This window comes from Dermacentor silvarum, chromosome 1 (genome assembly GCF_013339745.2).
Source record: "Dermacentor silvarum isolate Dsil-2018 chromosome 1, BIME_Dsil_1.4, whole genome shotgun sequence".
Classification (NCBI taxonomy): domain Eukaryota; kingdom Metazoa; phylum Arthropoda; class Arachnida; order Ixodida; family Ixodidae; genus Dermacentor; species Dermacentor silvarum.
The window spans coordinates 150,994,159-151,014,021 of NC_051154.1; the positions used below are offsets into that span (position 1 = coordinate 150,994,159).

The 19,863-nt window shown below is 48.6% G+C and overlaps 1 protein-coding gene across 1 annotated transcript in view; it reads right to left on the bottom strand.

Moving 5' to 3' along the window:
• The window catches only part of LOC119465281 (ornithine decarboxylase), a 64,953-nt gene that overhangs the window by 14,365 nt on the left and 30,725 nt on the right, over positions 1–19,863 (bottom strand). Inside the window, exons 5-6 of the mRNA XM_049670904.1 lie at positions 15,860–15,994; positions 6,119–6,284 (exon numbers count right to left, since the gene is read on the bottom strand). Coding sequence (XP_049526861.1) covers positions 6,119–6,284; positions 15,860–15,994 — 301 coding nt within the window. The remainder of the gene's footprint in view (positions 1–6,118; positions 6,285–15,859; positions 15,995–19,863) is intronic.

The following is a 19,863-nucleotide window of genomic DNA, read 5'->3' on the forward strand; positions in this document are numbered from 1 at the left end:
ACTTCAACCGCCTCTCAGTATTCGTCAGCGCCAGATTCATTAACCCTTTTTCTATGATCCATAAAGCCTAAGGCCTCGGACATAGTTACTACGTCCTCTTTGACGTCTGGAAGTGTACTGCGACATGCACAACAGAATAGGCTGTATACGGTGTCTGCGATATTTCCACACGCTACGCACGTACAGTCGTTATCGGTAAATTTCTCCTATAACAACCTACAAGAAATGATCGCGCACCCCCAGCTAGGTCTGGTCGCCCTCAGCGCGAGAATACTTAGGCTGGAGGGGACAAGCCACGGATTTTTGCTAAGCACATCGACAGCACAAGTCTCAAACTTTCACAGCGTTATTGCCCCACCGACGAAGGGTGCCATCCTGGAGGCGGCACTTTCGCAATCCATCCCCAAGCCCAATCATGGATAACGGAACTAACGTCATAACAATGTGGCAGTGGAATTGCGCAGGGTTTGTCAGCAAACGGGCGACCCTGCGGCAATACCTAAAAAGCGTAAAGGACAAACCCCAAATAATCGCCTTGCAAGAAACGATCACATCATCACCCATCAAGCTCCCCGGTTTCCTAACGGTGGCTTCCACTGAAGGGGGAAGGGGGGTCGCTACTCTGGTCAGTAAAAAGTTCACGTGCATTCAGCGAGACCTCGGTCCTGCGGACAATGGGGTCGAGTACGTCATGACCGAACTCCTTGTCAACCCCCCTAAGCGGCGCTTAAGAAGAAATAGTGTCTTCATACTCAATGTTTACTGCAGACCTAGCGTTCACAGAGCCAGGGTTGGTGGTATTCTTAAGAAGGCTGTTCATTTTGCCGGCTGTCAACCTCTAGTTGTCATGGGGGATTTCAATGCCCAGCATCAGGCGTGGGGCTGTCGCACCAATACGAAGAAGGGTAGAGACATATGGCATACGGCAACGGAGGAAGATCTTACGCTGGTAACCGATAAAGACTTTCCGACAAGGAGAGGGAACTCGGTGTGCCGAGATACGACTCCGGATCTCACCTTTGTCAACCTGGAAAACTTCAAATGGACCAACACAGCCATGGACCTCGGTAGCGATCATTGCATCATCGAAGTGGTCATCAAGGTTGCCCGTAACAAGACGAGGACCTTTAAGTTCACTGACTGGGACTTGTTCCGAGCCAACCAATCCGAGCGCGTCCTCACCCAGGATACGGACGTAGACTCTTGGTGCAACGAGATAAAAGAGGATGTGGCTAGAGCCGCCAAGGAGGTGACAACCGATCTGGAGGTGGACAGGATGGACAGTAGGCTCGCGCATCTGTTGGAAGCCAAGCAGGCACTGCTCGTGCGATGGAAGACTCAGCGCCATAACAGAAGACTACGCAAGAAAATTTCCGAAATCAACAGTACGATAGAGGCTCATTGCAAGGTACTATGCAAGCAGCAATGGGACGAGCTGTGCGACTCGATGGAGGGCCACCTCAAGACGGGTAAAAGCTGGCGACTCCTCAGGCACCTACTGCACGATGGCAACACCAAGTCCAATCAGAAGAGAGCTTTGGTGAAAGCTGTCCATTTGGCCACCGACTCGACTCCAGATGAGGCGGTCACGGAGCAGCTCATAGACAAGTACCTGGCGGCCACGGACGATCCAATGCCCCCCCCAATTTCCCGAGTACGAAGGGCGCGACGCGCCATCGATGGACGAGGATTTTACCGTGGCTGAGGTCAAGCGGGTTCTCGCATCCCTCAACGGCAGATCTGCCCCTGGGCCCGACGGGGTCACCAACAAAATGCTGAAGCATCTCGACGACGACTCAATCGAGTTTCTTACAGACAGGATGAATGAAATCTGGCGCAGCGGCCACATTCCCAAGAGCTGGAAAGCAGCCTACACAGTACTTATACCCAAGCCAGGCAAGGCGCCGAGCATCGACAATCTAAGGCCCATCTCCCTGACGTCATGTGTAGGGAAGATGGCCGAGCACGTCATGCTTAACCGCCTCACTGACCACCTCGAGTCTAACGAATGCTATACTAACAACATGATTGGCTTTCGGTCGGGGCTCTCGACTCAGGACGCCATGAGGCTGATCAAGCATCAGATCATTGACTCCACCTCCGCGGACACTAAGGCAATTCTCGGCTTGGATTTAGAAAAGGCGTTTGACAACATATCGCACGCCTTTATTCTCAAGAGCCTGACAGAGCTTGACGTCGGCAAGCGGGCGTACAATTTCGTGCGATCCTTCCTTTCCTCGAGGTCCACTAGAGTCTGGATTGACGAGTTTTTGACCCACGAAATTCAGCTTGGGCCAAAGGGAACACCTCAAGGAGCGGTGATCTCCCCGACCCTGTTCAACATCTCCATGATCAACCTGTCGAAGGCCTTGAACAAGATCCCTAACATTAACCACACGATCTACGCGGACGACATCACCATCTGGTGTCCCAGCGGATGTGAGGGTCAGATCGAGGGTGCTTTGCAAGAGGCCATCGATGTGACGGAGCGGTATCTCATCCCCACTGGGCTAAGGTGCTCGCCCACCAAATCCGAGCTCTTACTCTACAAGAAGAGGCCGAGAGGCGGTTCTCACCGGTCCTGGAAGCCAGCAATGGAGAGCCACATTACGTTATTCACTGGTAACGGCTCCCCAGTTCCGCGGGTGGACACTATCAGGATCCTAGGAATGTTTATCGAGTCTAACAGGGCCAATGGAGCCGCCGTCAAACGCATTTGTTCCAAGACCGAAAGCGCCCTCGGACTGATCCGAAGAATCGCCAACAGGTACCGCGGAATCAGGGAGGACAATCTGATCCGTATTATCCACGCATTTGTGCTATGTCACCTCGCTTATTCGGCGGCTATGCACAACTGGCTGGTGTCGGAGCGCAACAAGATCAATGCCCTAATCAGAAGAGTATTCAAGCTTGCCCTTGGCCTACACGTCCGAACGCACACAGAAGACCTCCTCAAGTTGGGCATCCACAACACGTTCGAAGAAATTGTTGAAGCCCAAGAGTTTTCTCAGTTTGTCAGACTGTTCGGCACCCCAGCGGGCCGAGCCATACTTGGCATGCTGGGACGTAACCCCACGGTCGTTGGTCCCGACGCTGTGAAGCTGCCCAACGACATAAGATCCAAGATTTCCATACACCGGATGCCACGCAATATGCATCCGACCTACAACGAAGGACGAAGACGAGCCAGGGGTAAAGCTCTGCTCGCCAGTGCCCGCTTGGACAAGGATGGAACATGCTTCGTAGATGCTGCTTCGTACGCTCAAGAACAAGCCTTCTCCTCAGTGGTCATCAACTGTGATTCGAAAACCATCAGCTGTGCTACCATCCGCACTTCTAGTTCCAGCGTTGCAGAATAGGTTGCCATCGCTCTTGCACTGACGGACGATATACATGACACAATTTATTCAGACTCCAAGACCGCTATCAGGGCCTTTCAGATGGGAATGGTGGCTCCCCAGGCCCTACGTATCATCCAAAACGCCAAAGACCTCAAAGATCACTCATTGGCCTGGTTCCCTGCGCACCTTGGAAACATTGAAGGTGCCTCGCTCAACCCCAACGAGGAGGCACACTCGGCTGCACGAGGTTTGACTGACCGTGCGCCGGGTAATGCGTCCTCTCTAGGGCGACCCGAGCCTCTCTGCTCATACAACGAGATATGCAAACACAATTACCTATCAAGAAGACTTCTGCCTCTGCCGCACTCCTCACTGTGCAGGGCCCAGGCAGTGACTCTCAGACTTCTACAAACCAGCACTTACCCAAGCCCTGCAGCACTGCACACAATGTACCCCGAACGGTTCCCAAGCCCGGACTGCCCCCTATGTGGTGGTTATGCGGACTTCGAGCATGTCCTGTGGGGCTGCGCATCTGCCGGTCCCCCTTTCACCCAAGAGGAAATGATGATGCTTATTAAGGCCCAGGATCAGACCTCTCAAATCCTGGCAGTCCAGAGGGCCCGCGAGAGGGCCATCAGGTTTGACCTGATGGTCCCCGAGTGGGCCTAGCCAGGTGACGTCGAGTTTACTCGCGTCTATTGTGGACCCAATAAAGTTCACTCACTCACTCCTATAACAACGTACTTTCATAAATCGTGATCTAACTTGGAACATCATCGCACTGCACTTTGAATTATGGTAAAACATTTCCCTTTCGATTTCATTGTTTGCCGTTTGATATATTTCCATCACTGGCTTGTCCGTCGTGCCTTTCCAGTATGCAGCTGATGTAGTGGCTCCACTATCACGCTGTCATTGATAACCTCTATCTCGTACAGTAGTCCTGGACATGCTGCAGGAATGTTTTTCTCTCTCTCTCGCGTGATCAAAGCGATCAGCTACCACCGGTTATGAGACTGACGAACTCACCATGAACTACTCTGAAACCCTGCGTCTCACTTATAACCTCGGCAGAGCCGCTGTGTAGTAGCGGCAGGTAGCGCGCGCGAGTGCGCGCCGTGTGTGAGTTCGATTCCATGGCGCTGTAAGCCAGGTTCGCCAATTACACCCTTGTTACTCTTTTAACCGTCGTGCCTATGCTGCCGAGCCCTCACACGGTTCAGGGCGTGCCACGCTACTCCGCTGACCATCCGTTGCTTGCAGGAAGCAGCTGCCATCCGGAGGAGGGTATCACTGCTTTTGTGCCGGAGCTTATAATCAATGAAATGAGGGCTCAACAGTTCTTTTGTATGGAAGGAATTACCTCTTGTTATTTGCAGGTGATTTAGTCGTGAAACGCAACTTCTACGCATGTATAGTCGTCATAGGCAAATTTTCTCCTAGAACACCGTGTTCTCATCGTGGGTTCGAGCAGTAGTTATTCTCACAGAACAGTCAGAACAATACTATTCTGCTTTGATTTCATTCTTTGCTGTTTCATATATTTCGATCGTTAATTTTTTTCTCTATCTCTCATATTCAGTATGCTGTTTCTGCCTCTCTAAATTTACGCTTATTGCTCTTTTCTCCATCACTGTCCACGCCGTGACGTCTACTGGTCAGTCTCATAGTTCCTTTCCTCGAATGTGAGTCGAGGTTTTTCCGATGTAGGTACACCTTAGCCGCACGTCTATTTTCCTTCACCCTCCTCGCTCGCTTTTCCAAGTGGATTTTGTTGGCCTCCCGTACTTCGAAAAACGCCCATCTCATGCCTCCCTGTACTGCCTTATGCGTAGTTTTCCCGAGCACCTAAATATAGGCTTCCGGCCTTCGATTATTCTCTAGTCCAGTTTGCACTTGGGATTTTAAACGCAACACCCAATTTCCATATGTAAGTCCAGGAACAATTACTCTTTTCCACACGCCTCGCACTACGTCATACATGTCATGCTGCCATAGCACTTTATACAAGACAGAAGTTCGCAGGAAGATGGAGACTCCAAGTGATGAACAGTGGTCGAGCAAGGAATGTCACTAGAGCCAACGCTTCGACAAGGGGACTTGTTTTCGTCAGGGCAGCAACTGCTTTCCTTAGCGGCGTTTTTATATACGCCTAGCTCACTCTCCCACACCCTCAATAAGGGAGGAGGAGGATAAGCCGGTGCGTAGTAAGCCAGCTAACGCAGTTAGCTGCTTACAAATAGGCACTCTTGCCGCCATGCAATGCAAGCTGCATGACAAACGACAAAGGTAAAAAAACAAAACAAAAAAATGAAACATTTCATAGCAAACATCTGCAGTTTTAATAAAACTAGCGTAGAGGTGGCATATGTAGCTTTTTTATGTACTGTGACCTGATATTAGACCACGAATGCAAAAAGCTGACACAAAAGTTTAATAGCACGGGACCAGATAAGACATACCATAACAGATGAGACGGCATGTGCGCGATGATTCTATCTTCAAGTTCGCTGAGCTCGCCGCCTTCTAGTTCTGCGCACTATTTATGTGAACAACATTGAACTAAATAACCAAGTACCAAGTTATATTTTCAATACAAGGACAATGAAGATGGGGACTGTAGTGTCAACTTGTGTTTCTATAATTGCAGAGTGAGCAAAGACAAGGGGTTCCCCATGATGATCCTTATTCCTTATAGTGGCGTAACTTTTGCACATATACCATATTTTAGCGCGACACAAAGGGGAGCGCGGTGAAGGCAAGCAGGGAGAAAATACCTCGACGAAAGACTCCAGCTTTCGTGCGCCTCCAGGGAAGCCGCCGCCAATGTCGAGCGTGTCCATTTTGAAGCCTAACTCGCGGCCAACGTCGAACACGGCTTTGGCGTCCTCGATGGTTCGCTGAAATACGGTCGGGTGCTTAAACGCGGCTCCGATGTGGAACCTGTGCGAGGAAAAAGTGCAAGCAAGGGCTCGATTACCTCGACCAGCTGTACGAAGATGCGAATTGCTGTGGAACACAGTGCTCTAGTAAAAGAAAGGAATCTATGGAAAAAATAGCGGTGCACAGACGTTTTTTTTTTACCTTGTCTATCTTGCTTGCAGATGATGAATATCGGCGGTTTAATGTTTGAGTAGTGTACGACTAATGTAACGCGAGAAATACAAAAGAAAGAAAGGAAGAAAGAACGAAAGAAGAAAAGAACAACAACGAAAGGGTAATTTTAAGCTTGTGATGAACAAGGAAAAAAATCTGTAGAGATTAAGCTAGCAAACGGCGCTCATATGGCAATCCGTCTGGTACCCGCGATTAGATGCGATGCTTCATGTTCCATCACCAACATATGTATTATAGCACTTTAAACGCCTGCCTTTCGTACGTGCGGCGAAATCCAAGTTCTTCCTTCCAAGTTTACTAGTAAATAATATTCGATTCACCCTTGCTCCACGTTGCCGAGACCTTTCTTCGTCCCCTATACGTTCGCTGTGAGCTTCGACCATTATGCGGATCCCACGCCCTGAGGAAATCGGTTCGAGCGAAGCATTCTTGGGTGTTTGATAGAACGCTGGTCTCGTTTAGCGGTCAAGCGTTTCCATGTATAGACTACATGACGAAGTTGGACACATTTTCAGCGGGAAATGCCTGGCTCTATTTTAGCTTTTGGCGCTGCAACACCACCGACACGTCCGAAAGAAAATAGTCTATTGCGCACACTACACATCAAACCGTGCTCACCCTGCATGAACTGCTTCTCAAAGTGCTTGTTTGCACTCGTAAACAACACGTTCCCGTTCCGCTACTGCTGTCTCACCGCAGGGTATCGACTACGACTGGCTTTTAGTTTACTAGCAAGTGCCTACTCGCGCTCCGAGCCAGTTTTCACTTCGTATCGGCGCTCCTCCGCTTCGCGTTTCTAGGCGAAATGTTCTCGCTCCTCGAAACTCAAAGCCGCCATTATACGCTGCTCTATTTCGCGTTTACGAGCCAGCATGAACTGGTGTTATAAACCACCCTTCGCTACGTGTTGAAGACGTTCCTGCTCCGCTTGACGCCTCTTTAGAGCATCGGTCTTCCTCGCCCTCAGTACACACTTCGGCCACATTTTGTTTGTGTCGGTGCCCGCGTCTACTGTCGGTGCCCCGGGCCGCATCGGTTTCCACTATTTCCCGGACTGGTTCCCACTATGTTCGGGAGAATTTGTACTATTTACTGGACCGGCCGATTGAGCAAGATAGCAGCCAGCAGCTGCAAATGTGAAGGAGGGGGTTAGTTGGTTAAAGATTAACAAAGAAAGCTTCACTTTAAAAAAGTCGCAGTTTTGCCCGAAAGCCGAAGCATCGATTGCGATAGCAAATAAGCAGAGAGCCATACGAAGCAAGGATAGTACTTTTATCGGCCGTATCGACTTGTAAGCATTCGCTTGCTAACTAAATTAACAACCATAATGTCAGCGCGCACATCAAACATGAACACATCACACTCGATGACCGCGGACACTCGTTGTCAAAACGCTGCGTGAGGAAACGCGGCTGCAGTAGCAAGCGAAGTGAACTTCGTTCTGTTGTATATCGCATCAACGCAAACTGAACGCCAAGAACACACATCATGCCCAAAGCTACGAGCAGCCGACGCACCCTAGAATGCGCCCCCAACGCAGATCGCTCCCAAGATACGACCGCGCGACCGTGCGTAGCCGCCACATACGCAGTTGCAGCCGGAGCAGAACGCCCCCCCCCCCCCCCCCCCCCCCCCTTCCTCCCTCACCTACCTCCGGTGCCTCGCAACGTTGGGTGCCTCGCGCGGGGCGAAAGACGGCGCACTTCCTGCCCGCTTTCCTCTCTTCCGCGCAGGCGAGATTGAGCCGTGTTCGTCGGCCCCCCTCGCACGCTTTCACTCGCACATACAGCGTAGGGCGCGCGGCGACGGTGTTATCGCACTTGTACTTTATACGGAACCTCACGGCGACGACGACGGATGAAATTCGCCATAAAGCTATCGCAATAAAACAGCTATATGTAGCCGCTCCGAGTACATGCCGGCACAATCGGTCGGTTAAGCTTTAGCGCCCCGCTTGTTGTTGAGAGGCGGTTAAGGGTCCGATTTCAAATTAGACCATCAATCGTGACTTTTATCTGATCGTGACTTGCTAACCCTCCGGAACTCAACTTGAACCTGCGCTGGTTATAATGAGAGAGAACCGAATTTTGATGGTGAGTTCCCGCGACGGTTCAATGCACAGCCGAAGCAGAAGATGTGGAGTTTCCGCATCTTCACAGACGAGCCATCTTTGATAATGTTTTCGACACTGAAATACTTGCCAAAAGTGCGGATACAGCCTATGTAATCTATACAAGAAAAAAAAAAAACAAGAAGAAGAAAAAAAAAACAACAAAACGAGAGAGGTACCTGCCGCATATTCTTCACCGATATGCGTTACAGTGATGTTGATGACGTAAAAAGTTGGTTACAAGCACGTTGGTGCTGCCTTCAGTGACATGGACGACTCCTCGTGCTAAGCAAAACTTCACGGTCGAGCAGCAGTTGCATACTGATTTCGACGACGCGTTCACTGTTTAAAGCATTTTGTACATCAGTATGTTCCTTTAGGCATTAGGCAAAATGCGGCGCATGTATCCAAGTTGCTTCAAAGTTTTCGCGCATGTTGTATGCAATGTGTACAGACCTTGACAAACTGTGAGTAAAAATCGCTCCGAGGTAATTGTACTGGAAGACCCTATTGAAAGGTGAACCGTCAACAGAATAATTCAAAATTATGTCTGTTAGTAAATGACGTGAGAACGGTTTGTTAAAATAACTATTAATTTGCCAACTCGAGCGCCATGTGTAAAACGAGACAAAAAAGTTACTAACACTCTGATGATTGCTAGGAGAGTTACGTTATACAAAACTCAATCATCGGCACTAAGACGAATGACAGAATAAACGCTAAGAGTGAAATCATTAACATGAATTGAAAAAAGTCGCACTTTAGGCGAAGCATCCGTTGCGATAGCAAATTTGTAGACAGCTATACGAAGTAAGGATAGTAGTTTTATCGGCCGTATAAACTTGTAAACATTCGCTTACTAACTAAATTAACAAGCATGATGTCAAGCGCGCACAAGTAAACATGAACACATCTCACTTAATGACCGCGGTAACTCGCTGTCAAAACGCTGGAGTGAGGAAGCGCGGTGGCAGCAGTGAGCGAATTGACCTTCGTGGTGCTTCTAGCTTAAACGCGAACTAAGCGGCGAAAAGACAGCGCACGCGAAGCAATAGGCACTCGGCGCTCTCGGTTCCCATCGCAGATCACTGTCAAGATAGGGCCCGCGCGGCCGCGCCATAAGCAGCAGTCGCCGAAGTAGAACACCCCTCCCCCCTTTCCTGCCCTTTCCCAGGTGCCTTGCGCTCGACGGAAAATGGCGTGCTTCCTCCCCGCTTTCCTCCCTTGCGAGCAAGAGATTGAGCCGCCATAGTCAGCTCACTTTTGCACGCTTTCACTCGCACATATAGAATACGGCACTCGGCGACTATGTTATCGCCCTTGGACTTTACACGGAACATCACGGCGACGGCTGAAATACACTGGAGTGTCCATATAATTTCTATCGCAATAAAGCTGGACTATCTCCGGCCCCGAACCGAGCCTTGATGGACCCCAAAGAACACTAGGATGATAATTACGATAATGATAGTGATAGTGGTATAGAGACAGCACGCGAGTTTTTTCCCTAGAGGGCCATACTTTACTATCGGACTGGATAGGAGACAGCAAGGTATGTCGCGTATTGACCCTTTTCGCGGCGATCCCGCGGGCGCTGCCATGTTTGATCACGTGGTGACGCGTCCATTGCTTGACTCAACTGCCTCCGTTGCTTTCTTGTTTACAATGGAAGTGTATGACGCCGGCGCAGCTTAGAAAACCTCTGTTTTTGGAGATATCGTAGACGGTGACTAGGAGGACGACACGAACGAAGCTTTGATCACAGCGTCAGAGAACATGCAAAAGCGCTTTCGGAGCTGATTAAGCTATGTCTAAACGGCGCAAGCAGCGTATATGGTGCTTGTTCTAAAAGCGGGGCTAAATATGTATTCCAAGCTATCCAAGCTTTCCGATTATGAATTCAGTCAGGATTAGTGTGTTTTGCTCTTTCTTCTTTATTCGGCGAATATTTTGAAGCAGTGGCTTGTCAGTTTCTGACTCAGTGAAGTTCCTCGGTGCGGCCACTATCTGATTATTTTCTGCCTAATCGCTCGCGGGTGTGCTCAGTTCCGATAGATTTGTTCTTGCTGCGCACAAGGCTTGAAACGTAGCTGTTTTGTACATTGTAATGTCTTGTAGCAAATATATATTACAGCTAGTAACTCGCTTACTCTTGTGGACCGTCACGAAACATTCAGCTTCGACCATTCGTGCGCATAGGTGTAGTCCGTCATTTATTGTGCGTATATAGTGCGCATATATTCAAGTGTGCGCCCATTCACTTATTCTTGATACGTCGGCGATATAGTGGGCGTAAGTTTTCCTGCCATTTGGGACAGATGTGTATAGATAACGTGCGCGAAACTTACTATGACAGGAAGCGGCGCTACTCCCTTTGTCATTGTTTAACGAGTGGTACTCACTCTTTCCGACATTCTGGGGGTGAAGCCCTTTCTTTGAAGGTTAGCGATACAAGGCTGGCGGATGAGCAAATTTCTGTATCCTCGAGGAAAGCCGCACATCACAAAGTGCCGATAACACGTTCGGACAGTTGCAGCAGCGGTCCACGAACTTGGCCACACAGATTCATTCTATTCCTTAACATGCCACTCACTATTTTTGGATCCAACTACTGCACACGTCTTCAATCCACATGATTCAATCTAGCATGATTGGAGCACAGTGTGTTTGCGAAAACTCAGTTGCATTTCCTACAGGCTGCTGATCGCACAGAAGCAAGGCAGAAGCGGTAATGGTTTCGTATTCGTGCGCGGTTGCTGAGGAGAGGTATGGCGCGCCACCGTGAGCGCCATCTCGTTTCTCTAAAACAAACTGCTTCGCGAAAAGGGTCAATACTTTGTTTGCCTAAAGAGGGAGTTAGAAAACCATAGCGAATAGCTGCAGAAGTAAAAAAAAAAAGCCCTTACATGATGGCGATAGCGTCATGCAAGTATATCAGTCTATCTGTTCCTCTATTTTATAAAAGATGGGAAGAGAGCGTATACTATTAAGCTCTTACATGTTTCTCCTGGATGGATGGATGGATAGAAAAACTTTATTGAGGTCCATTAGGTCGCGCTAGTTTCCTAGCCCGAAGCGGGATGCTCCCACGGAGAGTTAAAAAAAATGAAGACGTGGCTTTATTTGCCGTCGGCCGCACCAAACATACGAAAATGGGTGCTTGCCCCCTGCAAGATGCGACGAGCGCTGCATTGCCAGAAGTTTCTACGGCGCGCTTCTGACGTAAAAAAAAAAATGTATATTGAAGTTTTCGAAGGATCAGCATTTTGAAATGGAGAGGAAGACAGGAAGTAAGCCATCATTTTCCAAAGCGGTCTTGCCCAAAACGGCAGAGGCGTCGCTCAAGAACGGCCAGGAACCAGACATAAACAGTAGGCTTCGGACTTGGAGCGCGTACATTGCGCGCATACCGATCGTTCTCAATGTTCGTGACACAGCGCGAGGCTATGTAGCCCAATTCAGTTCACTGTCAACAAGAATAGCGAGAAAATGTGAGCGGCATGCACGAACGCAGCGTTTCGGGACACGGCATGCAAGGCTAACCTTTTCTAGTAGCGGGGACGAGAGTAAAGTAACGCGAAGCTGTTGAGCAAAACGTAACAAAAGTTGAAATGTCAAAAACAAAGCAGGCACTTTGCAGGCCGGGTTGCGAATGGGAAGCGTGGCGTTCTCACGTGGCGAAGTAAAAGAGCGCACGCGATTTCTTTCTGTTCTTTACATAATTGACCATACATTTATATACTGCTTATTTTTTATTGGCTATATATATGGCATAAAGGTATCTCGGGCAAAGTAGCACGATTCCGCTTCGCTAATGTCGTATGAAAAAGCGCCAACTTTTTTTTTTTTTTTTTTTTGCATGCCGGCAAGCCCAAGGGGCGTTTGAGAAGCAAGCACGACACGATATGCACTATAAACCTACTTCACACCCTGAATGGTACACAAGGGTGTGAATTTGTCTATAACTCAAGTCCCCACACCCGTAAGGGTGTTGTGTGTTATAGACCGATTTACAACCTTATGCATCCTTAGGGTGTGCATTGTACTATACACTGTACATTAGTTTACAGTGTATAGTTAACAAAATTGCTCACACAGCATTACTCACAGGGGACCCTGATCACGAGAAGGAAACTTACAGAAGAATAAAATTGGGTTGGAGTGCATACGGCAGGCATTCCCAAATCCTGACTGGAAGCTTACCACTGTCGTTGAAAAGAAAAGTGTACAATCATTGCATTCTACCAGTGCTAACATATGGGGCAGAAACTTAGAGGTTAACAAAGAAGCTCGGGAACAAGTTAAGAACCGCACAAAGAGCGATGGAACGAAAAATGTTCGGCTTAAGTTTAAGAGACAGGAAGAGAGCGGTGTGGATCAGACAGCAAACGGGGATAGCCGATATTCTAATTGACATCAAGAGGAAAAAATGGAGCTGGGCAGGCCATGTAATGCGTAGGATGGATAACCGGTGGACCATTAGAGTTACAGAATGGATACCAAGATAAGGGAAGCGCAGTCAAGGAGGGCAGGAAGTTAGGTGGGGGTATGAAGTTAATAAATTTGCAGGCGCAAGTATAGAATCAGCTAGCGCAAAAGAAGGGTAATTGGAGGTCACAGGGAGAGGCCTTCGTCCTGCAGTAGACATAAATATAGGCTGATGATGATGATGATGATGATGATGATGATGATGATGCTCATCTTAAAACTCTTTTCCCTATAGGCTATAGGGCTTGAAAGCGTAGTCAGACGTCACTATCGTTCAGGATTCCGCGTGGCTATACCAAGAGTCGTATTTTATATACTACATTTTGCCCGGCCAAGTAAGTGATGTGGGCCGTTTTTTTTATATTCATCGATTTTCTTGCTTAACCTGGCCAACCGCTAATGCCTAAGACTTTCTACTATAAGTTAAGATACACGCGTATTATTTACATTTGTTAAACAAAGGAGAAAAAAAATGTTGGTTTTGCGTCATGCTTGAAAACTTAACACGTGACGCTTGCTGTGGCAGCGAGCAGCCATGGGCGACGCACTGTTGGAATGGCAGATAAAGCCATGAGCAAAAGTATACGGACTAGAGATTGCACGATAAAGCTAATTTTCTCCTCTGTCTGTGAATGTAGCATGAAATTAAAGACTGCAGTTCAAACTTGGCATTGCGATATTTCAATTTCAGTTTATGCATCTTAATGACGAAGAAATTCAGTTTTTTCGGCGACCCTATGGTCCATATTGACCCTTTTCGCGGCGGTGCCGTGGGCGCTGCCATGTTTGATCACGTGGTGACGCGTCCATTGCTTGTATGAACTGCCTCCGTTGCCTCCGTGTTTACAAAGGATGCGTATGACGCCGGTGCGGCTTAGCAAACCACTGTTTCGGGAGATATCGTAGGCGGTGACTGGGTAGATCACACGAAACTTTGGCCTCAGCTTCAGAGAACATGCAAAAGCGCTTTCGGAGCTGGTTAAGCTACGTCCAAATGGCGCGAGCAGCGTATATGGTGCTTGCTCTAAAAGCGAGGCTAATTATGTATTCCAAGCTATCCAAACTTTCCGCTCATGAATTGAACCAGGATTAGCGTGTCTTGCTATTCGTTCTTTATTTGGCAAATATTTTGAAACAGCGGCTTGTCAAGTGCCTGACCCAGTAAAGTTACTCGGTGCGGTGACTATCTGATTATTTTCTGCCTAATCGCTTGAGGGTGTGCTCAGTTTCGTTAGAATTGTTCTTGCTGCGTACAAGGCGTGAAACGTAGCTGTCCTAGGCATTGTAATACCTTTTATCAAAGACGTATTATCGCTAGTAACTCGCTCACTCTTGTGGACCATCACGAAGCATTAAGCTTCGAATATTCGTGCGCTATCGGTGTAGTACCGTCATTCATTGTGCATACATAATGCATATATATTCAAGTGTGCGCCCATTCACTTATTCTTGACACGTTGGCGAAAGAGTGGGCGTATGTTTCCGTGCCAGTTGGGGTTGATGTGTGTAGATACTGTGCGCGAAACCTACTATGACAGGAAACGGCCGCTACTCCCTTTATTATTGTTTAACCAGCGGTACTCACTCTTACCGACGTACCGGGGCTGAAGCCCTTTCTTTGAAGGTTAGCGATACAACGTTGGCGGATGACCAAATTTACGTATCCTCTAGGAAAGCCATACATCTCGAAGTGCCGGTAACACGTACGGATAGTTGCAGCAGCGGTCCGCGAACTTGGCTACACAGATTAATTTCATTCCTCAATATACCAGTCACTATTTTTGCAGCCAACTACTGCACACGTCTTCAATCCACATGATTAAATCCAGCGTGATTGGAGCACAGCGCGTTAGCGAAACCTCATTTGCATTTCCGACAGCTGATGGCACAGAAGCAATTGAGTAGAAGCGGTAATGGTTTCGTATTCGTGCGCGGTCGCTGAGGCGACGCACGGCGCGCCGCCGAAAGCGCCATCTTGCTTCTCTAGAACAAACTGCTCCGCGAAAAGGGTCAATAAGGTGTACTTTAGTGTCTTAATCTGACGGTCATTTTATTTTCAGTATTCGTTACCAACTTGGTGTTCATAAAATTTCCGTCTGAGTAAAGCGTTCTGTGATAAACTTGTTGGATGAGGACTGTCTCTCACACTACCACCGTTTTTTGCGTGCATGTTAACGTCGCGTGTCGTTGGCACGTACGTTTTTTTTTAATTTTCTGCTGTGGGCGAAATCAGTAGCAGATGAAAGGAATACAACTCGGTGCAATGTTCAAGCTTCTGTCTCCCACATGACTAGCTACTAGGTTGGCAGCGACCGCCCACGAGTATATAGAAACCCTTCATCTCATATCATTTATATTTGAATTATTCCGACATGCCAGGCTTGCCGCTTCTTTACGTATAACCGAGTAGTTATGTATAAAAACGCTCACCGATATCTTACTGTCACCTGGCGCTCTCACGTAATTTTCGCTTTTCTTAGCTATTAAATCTGTCAAAGTACTTTTCAACATGTCAGCCTTTCAATGTATGACAAGACTCTGGTGCAAACGAATTGTTGAAGGCGTTGGTTAAAAAGAAAGAAGACAACTGCGAGGAAGTCAATTACAGAAACAGTGCCTCTGCAGTGTGAAACTGTAGGTGGTACACTTTTTGAACGTATCGTTTTTTTTTTTTTTTGGTTCCAGTAAGAGAAAACGATCCGGACAAAAGACTTTCAGGCGCAGATTATGCCGCAATACATGTTTGTTATCGGGAAACTTGTATAACGGACACTATGTTTTTCAAACACAGTAGTAAGCTTACGACACGCCGGCGATGTTCAGATTGCGGCATCGAGCTTTTCTGAGCACCTTGCTGGCGTCGGCCAGGCTGCAGCCGAATTTATTGTTCATAGTGATTCCGCAGCCCACGGTGTTGCCTTGGATGCGAAGAAGTAACCTGCAATGGAAGATAATGTAAGTGCTAGCTGTAGAACGGCCGTTGTGATTAAACGAAGCACTAATTCGATTCACCCTTAACGCATATATATTCTCTCGTCAAACCTGACTCCACCGCCCTTGAGGACGGTGGAGTCAGGTGTGACAACCGTGTTCACATTTTCTTTTACTTTTTCCGGCACAGCTGAATAACTTCCCGATCTTCGGTGATGCACGTTGTTCGTCGTGCACGTTGAGCACGGCTTGAGACGGCAAGTTTCGCCGGCAAATGGGGTCCTGCAACGGACAGGTGACCATGACCACCGCAATCAGGTGGCGCGAACGGCCGACGACCACAATGGTTACTGTATGCGGCGCAGCAGGAAAAAGATTCTGCCACGTTAAAATGCAAGAACCAACTTCTTTATTTTGCCAACGCCCAAGCGCTCGCTTCACTCGCGCCTTCGCAGACTTCGTCATCGTCGGTGCGTCGGCTCATCAGCTCTGCGACAGGGCCCCCCGCCGTATGGACGGAGTCTTGGTTAGAAGACCAGTGTACGCGCTTTCTTTTTGCTCTAGATGGCTTCGTACAGACTGCGGGGTGGATGGTGAAAACAGGAACGATGGTAGCGTCTTGAGCTTGTCTAGTGACACTGTCTCTTCTCTGGCGCTCACGCGAATTGAGAAGTGCTTATCTTGTCACTCGATGAAGTGTGGACCGGTTTATGCCGGTTGCAGAAACTTCCGAACTAAGTCTGGAAGAAAAAAGTCGCAGTTTCGCCCGAAAGGCGAAGCATCGATTGCGATAGCTAATTAGTGAACAGCTATACAAAGTAAGGATAGTAGTTTAATCGGCTGTACAAGCTTTTAAACATAGGCATACTAACTATGTTGACAAGCATGGTGTCACGCGCGCACAAGCAAACATGAACGCATCTCACTTGATGACCGCGGAAACTCCCTGTCAAAACGCTGGAGCGAATCAGCGCAGCAGGAACAGCGACCGAATTGAGCTTCGTGCCGGCGCTCGCATCAACGCGATATTCGCCGCGAAAACAGAGGGAGGGCGGACTCTGCCCCCGCCGCAGATGGCTTTCAAGATACGGCCGTGCCGGCCGGGCGGGCGCTCGCGAGCCCCCCGCCTGCCCCCGAAGCCTCCAGGCCCGGCGGGAGCGCGCGGCCGCAGTGAAGCGTGGCCCCTCCACCTGCCTACCCTCCCCCCGGAGCGTTGTGCGCGACTGGAAGATGCGCTTCCTTCCCACTTCCCGCCCTTGTGTGCGCGAGCCGCGATTGCCGGCTCACCGTCGCATGCTTTCACTGGCACATACAGCGTATGGCGGGCGGCGATGATTTTATCGTCGTGGACTTTATACGGAACCTCACGACGAGCGACGACGACGATGACGATGACGGCGGAAATTCGCCTAGGTGTCCATATAATTGCTATCGGAATAAAACGTGAGTGGTGGTTTGTAAGTCCTGAAGAGGAAATGCTTGTGCATTTATTGGTGCCGGGGCGCCACTGGACGGATTGCTTTGAAACAGTCTTGTAAGCCTTTCAGATAAGATGGAGTATCCATCTTGGTTTCCTGGTTAGGCCTTTGGCAAATGAACACAGCAGGCAGTGGTATTGACGTTCCATAAACTAGGTGTACTGCAGCACACTGAAGGGCTTCTTTAAAGGTACTTCGTATACTCAGGAGTACTATAGAGGTAAGGAGGTAAGGCGTAAATGCAGTGCTCGATGTCACTATGGGCAATTAGCGCAGCTTTGCCCATAGTGAAAACGCTCCACCAGACCATTTGCTTGAGGATGGTAGGCTGTTGGGCACTGATGGTGGATTCCTCATAGACGGGAAAGGTGATGGAAGAATGCAGATTCAAATTGTCTGCCTCGTTCAGTAACCACTTCCTCGGGAACTCCAAATCGCGAAACCCAGGTATTAACAAAAGCTTTAGCGATGGTTTCAGCTGTGATATTGCTGATTGGAGCTGCTTCTGGCAACCTGGTGAACCTTTCGACGATTGTGAGAAGGTAACTGTAGCCTTTAGAGGGAGGAAGCGGTCCGACGATATCTAGCGAACTTGGAGGAACCGGTCGCCTGGCAATAATAAGTTTTGAAGTGAGCTTCTCGTTTGACGTTGTATTTTGCTTCTCTGCCAAGGCAAACATGCCCATGCCCAATTTTTCTGGTCAGAGTTCATGCCAGACCACACGTAGCGTTCAGCGACGAGTTTCTGCGATGCTTTGATACCGGGGTGGGAAAAAGAATGAAAATGTTCGAATATCCGTCGTCGTAGTGAGAGCGGCACAAAAGGTCTTGGTGAGCCGGTCGACATGTCGCACGACATGGCTACTGTGGTGCCGGGTAGGGGGAGATCTTGAAGCTGCAAACTCCTCGAAGTCGTACGTAAACTCTGTATTTCTTCGTCGCCGATCTGTGCTGATGCAAACTGTTCTTAATCACCGGTGCAGCCTTCACTCCTTCGACGCCACTCAATGCGTCTGCCTGAATGTTCATCGCACCCTCGACGTGCTCAACTTGTATCGAAAACTCAGCAAGGTACGCCAACTGTGTGGTCTGCCTTAGCGACTAGTTCATTCCTCCAGAGCTCAGCGCAAAAGTTAGTAGTTTATGGTCGGTGAACAGCGTGAAACGACGTCCCTCTAGAAAATATCGAAAGTGTTTTACGGCGAGGTAATATGCAAGAAGTTCTCGATCAAAACCACTGCAGCGCGTCTCAGGGCCCGACAGATTCGAGAAATATTCGAGGGGCTTGCAATCGCCATCACTGAACTGCTGAAGAACTGCTCCAACAGCCACACCAGAAGCGCCCACCATAAGAATGATGGGGCCCTTGAGCTTTGCATGGGTTATGAGAGTTACTTCGGCTAGTTTGACATTTATGGCTACGAAAGCTTTTTATGCCGCGTCTGTTCAGACTGGAGTTGATGCCGCTAATTTTGTGTGAGCCAGTAGGTCTTCCAGTGGTTTAAGTGTTGTGGCACAAGAAGGTGACTAACGTTGCACGCTGGGTTTGTTGGTATGACATGATGGAGGCAAAAGGCGTAGCGCATCAGACAAAGGACACAAGAGGAAGAAAACGTGTGTGTTGCCTGTGTTCTTCCTCTTGTGTCCTGTGTCTGATGCGCTACGCCTTTTGCCTCCATCACAAGAAGGGATGAAACGCCTATAGGAATTTACTAAATTGAGAAAGCGTCGGAGTTGTCGCATTGAGTTTGGACGAGGGTAATTTGTAATGACTTGGACCTTGGCAGGGAGAGGTTTGATGTCGCTATTTACAATATGACCAAGAAACTCCACGGATGGCACACCAAACTGGCATTTGTCCGAGTTGATAACTAGACCGTGTTCTTGAAGTCGGTTGAAGAGCCACCGAAGGTGTTCACGATGAGCTTCTTGTGGTGAGCTGCCAACCACAATGTCGTCGATGTAAGCGAATACAAATAGTAGCCCACGGACGACAACGCCAATAAATCGTTGGAATATTTGCGCAGCGTTCTTGAGGCCAAACGGCAGTCGGAGAACTTCAAACAATCCAAAAGAAGTTGTAAGGGCGGTTTTGGCAATATCTTCCTTGGCCATAGGTATCTGATGATATGCCTTTGCTAGATCAATTTTGGCAAAGATATTCGCTCCGCGGAGACTGGCAGTGAAGTCCTGAATGTTTGGCAGTGTGAATCTATCAGGGACTGATGCTGCGTTCAGGATACGATAGTCTAAGCATGTACGCCAATCGCCGGTTTTCTTTGGTACCATATGAAGAGGCGATGACCACACGCTACATGATGGACGAGCAATACCAATCTGCAGCATATATTCGAACTCATTTTTGGTTATGGGTAACTTCTCTGGTGCCAGGCGATGG